At 42.1% G+C, this 10,230-nt stretch overlaps 1 protein-coding gene across 1 annotated transcript in view; it reads right to left on the reverse strand.

Moving 5' to 3' along the window:
* LOC116383690 (A-kinase anchor protein 6-like) overlaps window positions 1-10,230 on the reverse strand; it is an 81,449-nt gene that overhangs the window by 33,334 nt on the left and 37,885 nt on the right. The window contains exon 4 of the mRNA XM_031847713.1: window positions 6,437-6,679. Coding sequence (XP_031703573.1) covers window positions 6,437-6,679 — 243 coding nt within the window. The remainder of the gene's footprint in view (window positions 1-6,436; window positions 6,680-10,230) is intronic.

Genomic DNA, 10,230 nt, shown 5'->3' on the forward strand with positions numbered 1-10,230 from the left:
CTAAACTACTTAGTTAGGTTTAGAGAACTAAACTACTTAGTTAGGTTACGGTAAAGATGGTGGTTTGGGTTAAATAACTACATCGGTCCCGTTACTGAAGTACGGAAGTTACGAGTCAAATAAATCAACATTGACTTCTTGTTTCACACGAGGAAAGAACAGCGTGTCCTGGCTGAAAGATCGCTGTTTATTGGACACAGCTCCTTCCTCCGCCCTGTCTGTGTTTTTATGTTCTTTGTACTTCCTCCTTCATGATAAAGTGCATAAACAAAATAATTTCTTTCTTTTTTTCTACATATAGTTATGAATGCTGGATGAGACCAGCCTGTGCTGTGAGCCTCATCATGTTGCGGCATTTTTAGAGCTTTGGAAACCAAAACCAGTCGGGCAACTCACTGAAAACAGCATGAAACAAGACAGTGTGAGTGCCCAAGGACATTTAGGCATGTAAATATTAATGTTAAACATTAATGTTAAACATTAATTAAACGTTATTTTTCATACTGGCTGTACAGATTTCCCTTCGTGGAGCAGGTTTACTGTGAGGCATCGAGCCTCCTCGATTCTGTGCAGAAATACATTACAAAGCAGCCAATTAAAGTGTGTATCTTTGTCCTGGCAGTCGTGTGCAGGTTTACTGCCAGTGTTTCGTCCCGACAACAAACCGACATGCGACTGCCATGAAATGACGGGTCTTGATTAACCCGCTCGGGGGCCCCGGGGCAAAACTGAACTGTGTGCCGTACTGACCCCCCCCCCCCCTCTGGAGTTGCCCAGCTGGTAATCCATCCTTGTATGTAGTCGTCAATCCATTTTCTATGTTTGTCTCTTTAATCCACTACACTGATGCTGAAATAAGAAGAAATACATGTGAAATATAAAAGATATAAATGTATCATTGTAAACTACGGGTGCAACGGATCACAAACCTCACGGATCGTACCGCCGTTTTTGAGTCACGGACCGGATCATTTTTCGGATCAGCAAAGAAGGGGGGGACAAATATAATTTTGCGTTCCATTTATTAATTAAAATAACTTAAAGAACACTGAAAGCAAATGACTTTGGGCTATAGTCTTACATGAAAACCACAATATTTAAGATATTTATTTTCAAAAAGATGGGAATATCTACATAATCTGGGGAAAGGGTATAGCGCCAGATTTGTGTCTGTGTGACTCTCACAGAGGGGGCGTGTCTACAGCACCGGACTTTGAATCTCCACTCCGCCGTGATGAGCTGTCACAGTATTTTCCTCTTCATAGAGGAACGATCTTCATACTGAAGTGTGTGCGTGAGGGGATTCTGATTCTGATTCTGCCGCGGTGATACGCTATTGTTGTTCCCGTCGCTGACAGACCAGGATGGTGGCTCTTCATATGTGTGGACATGCCCGATGTTTTGCCGTTGTCGTGTATCTTTCTCTTTAAATAACGCCTACATACCGTAACGGTTTTGTCCACCACCCTCATCCCGTCATTATAGGTTACAGGGAAGACAAAATGATCCCAAACGTGCGACTTAAATGACGCCGGGGCTTCTCAAGTTCCTCCGCTCACCATGACTTTCACCGTAAAATGCTTCTAACACGCTCCGTTCACGTGAACACACTACTGCTTTATATCTGTTCACTGACACTCTGCATTGATATTCAGGGACTTGTTACTTGAAAAGGAACAGCAGTAGTAGAACTGTATTACACACTATGATGATTAAACTGTTTAGATGAAGTTATTTTGAGCGTTGATGGAGCAGCTACGATGTTAGCATAGCCTAGCACTGATCGATCCAAACTCTACATGGAGGTAAGCCCCGCCTCCTCTCAAGCGCTTCTGGCAAATAAAGTAATGCAAATAAACACAAATATTCCTGCAGTCAAACTACGTAATGTGAGGATGACATGTTGCTTGCCGTTTTGGTGTAAAACCCAAAATAAGAGTGAAGAGGGGAGGCGGGAGGTCAGACAAGAGAGGCAGGGAGGACGACGAGGATAGAGGAGGAGGAAGGGGAGGAGTAAAAAGAGACGGAGAGGAAGAATAACGAGCTAACACTCACACTGATGTCTACAATGTGTGTGTGTGTGTGTGTGTGTGAGAGAGACTTTAAACATGAACGCTGGAGTTCACAGAAGACAAAAAGTTTCTTTCACTAAATGATTTCCTGATCAATATGAAACTAAGACACTGTTTATTAATCAAATATTATTTATCTATTTGTATTTTGCAGATCACCACATTGTTATAACAGAAACGTAAAGATTGGATTATTATATATAATTTGATCACATGATCACCTCATCAATGTGATCAATATTTGAGCTTTTTTTCATTCGTTTTGGGGTTTCTGTTTTTAATAAAATATGCGTAATAATAATGAATATAAAGATGTTTTCTTTATATTCATTGATTTGTAAATTTTCCTCTTTTTAGAATTTTTATTCTTATTCTATTTTTATAGAAATCTCTTTTGACAGATGGGAGAGTCTGTAACAATAACGAACAAAAACGTGATTTAAGAGCTGATTTACATAATATTATCATGTGTATTATTAACATGATATTTAGATATTTTAAATAACAGGAATATATCGATGCCCCTCAACTTTATTTTGTTACTTTATGATGATTGCATATTATTATTATTATTATTGTTATTGCTATGTTACTCAGCTCATTAGATGAAGTGAGAAGGAAACAGTTTCATTTTCTGTCTCCATTTCTGAACTCAGAGAGCAGGTGAGTGTGTGTGTAGGTGAGTGTGTGTGTGTGTGTGTGTGTGTGTAGGGGGGTGTGTGTGAGTGTGTGTGTCAGTCTATTAATTCTCGGTGTGTCCGGCCCCCAGAGCTTCTCCACAACAATAGAGAGTCATCGGAGGCCCGGGGCCTGATGGAGGAATGTCTGGCTGACGCCGTATCTTAAAGGAGCACTAATTCAATTAAGAGACGGGTTACAGACGGACAGGAGGAGGAGGAGGAGGAGGAGGAAGAAGAGGAGGAGGAGAAGGAAGAGGAGGAGGAGTAAAGAGTAACTTATTCTCTCTGAAACTCTTGTTTCTGCTCATCAGCAGCTGGTTCATCTTCTCACCTCGCTGCAGTGATGTAGAGGTGTACTGCAGGACGCTGTGACATCACTGATGGGTGTGGTTACAGGTGACCACGAGTCGTGTTTTCATTCACGTACTTTTATGCTTTTCTGAAAAGCTTTATGGAAACGGCAACATTTTGATAAAACTTCCTCAATTGAGCAAAACTAGACTTTTGCTTTGTTTTGTTTACGGGTTTTAAACTCTCTTTCTTCTTCTTCTTCTTCTTCTTCTGCTGTTTACCTGCAGATTACAGCCGTGCAAAGCCGATAGCGCCACCTTCTGACCAAACTAACGCAGGCTGGTCTCATCCAGCGTTCGTAGCTTTACCCACGAAAAACAATGTGTCGTAATACGTAGATATCCCACGAAACCAATTGGTATGTAGTCCACATAATCATGAACCAGGAAGTATAAAGCCTGGTTCAGCTCACACTAGATGGTTGGACTTCACTTGACAATTAACTAACAATACAACGTCGATGTCCTGACTGACTCTTTGATGACACACTGGTTCATCAAACGACACGGCATCTGTCAAGAATGACTCGTGTTTCAGACAGCGGATGTTAAACGTTTACGTCACCCAAATTGTGAAAAAAAGAATTATGAATATAAATCATGAATCAAAGTTCATACTTTTTATTTTTCTCCATGTGATATGTGTTTGTGTACGTGAGTATGTTTTAGTGAGTGCTGGTCTGGAGGCAGCATTTTGATATGTGTTTTTATGTTTTTAGATATATGTATGTGTGTGTGTGTGTGTGAGTGTGTGTGTGTGTGCTCCTTCGACCTCTTCCGACCCCCGCTGCTTTCTCATTCTCAGCCGTACAGTAATAAGCTGAAGTCAGCGCAGAAATCGAACCCATTTACGAGTTCAAACGCCAAAAACAGACAAATGATCACTAAAATGGAGCCGACTTCTCTTAAAATGGAACTCCTTCCCTCCATCTCTGTGTGTGTCTCTCTCTCTCTCTGTGTCTCTCTCTCTCTCTCTCCATACAAATGTCTGCTATCAATATTTCCAATCTTCATTTCTCCAGAAGCTCAGGGCCTCTCTCTGCCAGAAATCAATGGCTTCCCACTGAGAGCTGTGACAAGGATCAAAAGTGAGAGCGGCTCGGCTCACTTTCTTCAGATAAAGTCTCATTTCTATACAGTCATCATTTAGGCAGCCTGTGTGTGTGTGTGTGTGTGTGTGTGTGTGTGTGTGTGTGTGTGTTTCTATCAATAATGCTAAATTACAACTCGACTCTGCCATAAATTGTTCTCTGCTGTTTGTGACATCTGGTATAAATATCAACAAACATGTTGATTTTACAGACAGATTTTGTGGTTGTTGTCACTGAAGGTTTCATTCATATTTTTTGTTCCTGATCAAACATCTTAATAACATGAATGGGAGATAAACAGTCCTCTTAAGTTTCCAGCTGGAGCGTAAAATTCGTTTTCAAGGAACTTTCACTTAGTGTTGATTCTGTCGCCCCCTGTGGACTAAAGCGGTAGTGTCTCTGAGCACCAGAGTCCCTTTAGAAAACCGCTCGTTACTGCAGCAGGGTCTGACAGTCTGCACCTCTCAGTCTCAATCTCTAGTTTCAAGTCTTCTTAAACACAGCATGATGTTCATTTAGTACATTATGGTCCATTTAGAGTCAAACAGACCATGAAGCAGGGTATGCTTTAGGGCGGGGCTACACAGTGATTGACAGGTCTCTACCAGAGACGTATACGGCATCTCTACGTCACTCCTCCTCAGTCCATATATGGTCACTTCCTGTTCACTGGCTGCAAGAAAAACAACATGGCGATGGCCATAATCCAAGATGGCGAAATCGAGCGTACTCAAGTCTTCAAAACCAACGGCGCTGTTATCCTTCATGCTTCAAACTGCTTTTTCGAAAAGAAAATCTGTCTGGAAATAATTGATTTTCCCACTTTGAAAAAATGTCCCTGCTTTCCAAAAGTGTGACTCTGATCATCACACATATTTAAAACAATACTAAAGGACACACACTCTTCATTCTACGACTAAACTTTAGAGGTTTAGAGACATTAGAGATCTAATAAAAGATGTTCATCAGATGAATCCTCACATCAAAAAGAAATGTTTTCTACAGTCATCTTTATATTCTGATGCATTCACTTGTTTACGTGTGTGGGTATGTTTGCATGTGTCACTTATTTGCATATTTATGTGTGGGTTTGTGCACAAAAACATACATGAATTAATGCACTTCTGTCTGCGTTTCTATTTCAGCGTGTGAGTGTGTGTGTGTGTTCCTGGTTGTCAGTCACACGGCAGGGCTAGGCTAATCAGCGCAGCTAGCTGTTCGCTGTGTGGTGCAGGCTGATTAATATCCTGTTAGCGTCCCGTGGCTTTTAAGGCTAACTGCTGTTTCCTCTATACATCCATCGCTTCACAACAGCGCTGCCTTCATCTGGCCTCATTAAGACGATGCATCACTATACTTAGCATCAACACACACGCACACGCACACACACACACACACACACACACACACACACAGCCAACGTGTTTTTATCTCAAAGCTTGATGCTGATTGGCCAAAGCTTTGTCACATATTTGAAAGTTAGTGAAGAAAAGTTACATGACACTGTACATGAATAAACACTCGAATTATTCGCTGTACTTCCTCGTCGTCTGTAGCTGGTATTTATGTGTGTTTTCTCAAGTATTTACTACCTTCATTTAGTATTTAGTTGATGCTCATAGTGTAGAAACAGTTTATTTAACTATCCCCACAATGAATCTCTTCCCGTAAAAACGTCAAATTTTATCTTAAACACGAAAGAAAACTTTACCTGATGACCAAAAATCATCTCGTTAGTTAACGAAATAAAAGCGCTTTGTAACGAAACGGGAACGTACTGTGCAGTATTAGCTTTTAGTGAAGGTGTCGAGATAAAGTTTACATTTGAGGAGTAATCTCTATTCGGAGGATTCATTTGTATGTTATTTAGGATTTCCATCTGAGGACTAAACTAAAACGCAACTGGGAAGTTTTTTGGAGGGTGAACTTTAACTTCATATGTTTTTTAGCTGGTTGAGCACAAACATCTTCGCTCATACTCGGAGCTCGCAGGCCGTCTGCGTAGGCACCAAGCACGAGTTTAAGCAAAACTTTAAAGAGACAGCCGGAGCGTCTCAGGCAGACAGTATGATAAGAAATAAAGTGTGTTTGAACATAAGAGCACGTAAACATGTTCTCGTAGAAACCCAAAATACAACCATGACCCTGAAAATGAGCACGGTGTGTCCCCTTTAACCAAAGCTCAACCATGTCTGCAGACCGTCAGAGAGACATTCCAACAAGAAGCCACAGCTGGCCGGTACCTTGAAGCTCTGGAGCTGCTCCGAGGCGTCTTTGTCTCGTCCCAGGCAGGAGTTGAAGATGAGGAGCTCCGTGTCTCGCAGCCACGCCTTCAGCTCTTTGATGCGAGCCTCCAGCTGCTCCAGCAGCGAGTTGGTCAGCGGCGAGAGGGCCGAGCGGGGGTTCTCCACGGCGACGCCCGGACCGCCGCCGGCCAGCAAGGAGTCCGCGGTCGAGCCGGGTCCCGAATGGTCCGAGAGGATTTTCTGACGGACGACAGAAGAGAGTTAAAGAGTGAGGGATCATCGTTGTGTCAATGTCCTATCATGCAAATCAATAGAGACACGATCATTCATCATTGCACTTGGAGAGGCACAGATCAATAACAGGGAAGGCATGTAGTCATTCCTGCACTGCTGCAGGATCGTGTGAGCGTGTGAAACAATAATCACAATGTTGTTGTTCACATTAGTTGACTTTGTTTATGGTTTTTCTTTCAGCGTTGCTGCATATGAAGTCATGTTCTCTGATTCTAGATTCATATTAACACCAGTAGTGCAAAAAGTATCTCTACCGTTTACTGCAGTAAAAGTACCGATAAAGTTTCCAGAACATGTATAACGATAAAAAAACACAATATAAAATGTCATAGAAGAGTAAAGATGATTACGTATATGATGAGACAGGTACTCGCTAATAGCCAAACTGTTAGTACTGTTGTTATTTTGATCATGCACGTTTACTTATTTTCTCCAGAGATCGTATGTCGGGGACTGTTCTATTGTGTAAAAAATGTAAAAAATTAAAATGTCCACAAAAAGAAAAAGTCAGACTGCCTCCTTTTGTTACATAATGATTCATTCGTACACTGTCGCTAATGTTGTTATCGTAACTGTGAATTAGCTGGATTTTGCTAATGCTGCCGTCATCTGTTGTTGTTGTTGTTGCTGTTGTGTGAACAAAGCTTTCAGAGGAACTGGTGGTTTTCCAGGTGCAAACAGATCAGCTGCTAATTCAGAGCTGATATTCACACGCACAGCAAAACACCATTTAGACACAATTCAAACTGAGCGAGTGTTTGGTGAGAAGCAATCACTGTTTCAAATAGGAGCAACTTACAATAACAAGAGAGTCCAAGTGTGTGTGTGTGTGTGTGAACGCTCTGAAGAGTAATTTTCCAACCCCTGTTGATCACACAGTCAGACACAGCAAGCCGCTGAGAGAGTCTATTCCCCACTTGGGTTTAGAGTGTGTGTGTGTGTGTGTTTTTGTGTTTTTTTTCCTGAAAAGTGCTCATCAATACAGAACAAACAAACTTGTGATGTTCTTTGGCGATCACAACGAGCTGCTGTGAAACACAGGGTCACCAGTGAGGTGCTGGTTTGTACTCTGAGGCGTCGGCCATGTTGATAACGATAAGGATGGAGTGTCGCATGTCAATATGTTTCTTCTTCAGTGGTGGAACGTACGTTTACTCGATTACTGTGATAGAAGTGCAGTTTTGATGTAGTTGTACATGTTATCCTACGAGCATGTTTCTACTCCACAACATGTTGAACTCAACGTGTCCTCACACAACCATATCTTAGGAAAAGTTACTTTTTCCAGCAACACGTCAATTTCCGCTCGTTACATGAATACAAAATACATTTCCCAACAAACGTCTCTTCACAGGAAACTACTTGGTTAGATTAGGAGAGCAATCCATGTTTTGTTCCTTTACAGTTTATGTGTGAACTTCACAATAGTTGTGCAGAACAAAATAAGCATGAATAAGAAAAGGAAAGTCTTCTCTTTTGTGTCATCGTCTTCCTTAAAGCATCAAACCATGACGTCAAAGATCCGCTCCGTAGGTCTGATAACGCGCTGGACACGCCGCTCGCTAATCGCTCCAATAGTGGCTGCTTCCTCCAATAGTGGCTGCTTCCTCCAATAGTGGCTGCTTCCTCCAATAGTGGCTGCTTCCTCCAATAGTGGCTGCTTCCTCGGCGGTGGTAGAATTATAAAATGCTTTACAACAGCTGCTAGAATCGGCAACTAGGCCAGTAACGCTTGTAATCCGTTATCCGTGTTATAAGGAATTCCTGGTAGACCTGGCTGTTTGTTGTCTTCCGGAAAAAGGATCACGTGATAGGGCCGTGACGAATCAGGGAAGGACACGTCGAGACTGCCGAGACCCAATCAAGTAGCGACCGCGGGGGTCTACGTCATCGTTTCCAAAGTTTTTAAACTAAACCTCCAGATTAGTGTGGACGCTCAGTGTAAAGGTAGCAGAACATATGTGTTTTTAAAAACGTAGTCGTGTGGATGTCTGGTGAACACAGAGCTGCTGCTGAACGAGCCCCGCATGGGTCCCTGCTGCTCATTTGCGTTTGTATGTGTTTGTACAAAAGGCTTTGAGTCGTCGGTACGGCAGAGACTCTCCCTCCTGAGTGGAAACACTACTTTAGCCGAACTCTGGCAGGTAAAAAAACGATGATGAGGGCCGATTAAAGGACCCCCTGACCGGTGAAATGAGCAGTCGGTAGTGTGTTCAGAGGAGACAACGCGATTACGAGTCTGTTAGTTTGTCAGAGAGAAACAGAGAAACAGAGAAACAGAGGCAGCAGAGACGAGGACGTGGCTATCCTCAGATATAATTAGGAGATATAAAGACAAAAACATGACATCTTCTCTGAAGTCACTTGGTTGAAGTGATTTTGTCGAACTGAAAACAGATGAAGTGAAACTAAAGAGACCCCTCTGAACCCCGAGACGCTTCGGGGCCGCTTTCTCTCTGTGGTCTTGATTTTCACTACAAAATAAAAGTCCTGCTCCTCTATGAAACAGAACCATCGTGACTAGAAGCAGAGAGAACTAGAACATTTCCATGTTACGTTAACAGTGCGGTAAAGGCTTTGATGAGTGTTTTATGTACTAATGACTTTTAATTTCTCATGAAATCAGCATCCGCTGACTTTAAACGACCATCAGCTTTAATGCAGATAGAATCTCTTTGCAAGGCTACACATTGTGTATCTAAGAGCAGCACTGAGAGGTGAATCATTATGAGACAACAAAGAAGAGAAAGAGGGCCGTTGAATAGAGCCAGAAAAGAAACCAAATGAAGAACAAGAACAAAAGAGTATTCTGGGGGAAAGAGAGAAAATGTGGGAATGCAAATGAGCAAATGAAACAGATCCAGTGGGAGAGACTGAAAATGAGAAAAGAAAATTAACAATAAGAGAGATAAAGAGCAGAGGAGAGCGAGTGAAACAGAGAGATGTTGTTTTCCCTGCAGGTTGAACTGGTGAGCGACTCCTGCCTTTCACAGGGCTGATGGGAAAAAAACATTTTAAATGTTCATTTACCTGCAGCTGAAATAAAAACAAAGCACCTCTGTTTGTTTGTCGTGTTTCTGTTACTTGCTTTCAGTTCTTCGTTTTTGGCAATTTTATCAACTGGAGGAAGTCTTTCTGTGTTTATATACTGCAACATATATCTATGATTTATCATTTGAATCCATCTATCTGTCCATCCGTCCGTCTATCTGTCAATCTGTCTGTGAGTCCGTCCGTCCGTGAGTGTCTGAGTCAGTCTGTCTGTCTCTCTCTCTCTGTGTCTCTCTGTCTGTCTGTCTCTATGTCTGTGAGTCTGTGAGTCTGTCTGTCTGTATGTCTGAGTCTGTCTGTCTGTCTCTCTGTGAGTCTGTCTGTATGTCTGAGTCTGTCTGTCTGTCTGTCTGTCTGTCTCTCTGTCTGTCTGTATGTCTGAGTCTGTCTGTCTGTCTCTCTGTCTGTCTCTCTGTCTGTCTGTCTGTCTGTGAGTCTGTCTGTAT

The sequence above is a fragment of the Anarrhichthys ocellatus genome, unplaced genomic scaffold, assembly GCF_004355925.1.
Source record: "Anarrhichthys ocellatus isolate YVR2014 unplaced genomic scaffold, GSC_Weel_1.0 scaffold7, whole genome shotgun sequence".
Lineage (NCBI taxonomy): Eukaryota > Metazoa > Chordata > Actinopteri > Perciformes > Anarhichadidae > Anarrhichthys > Anarrhichthys ocellatus.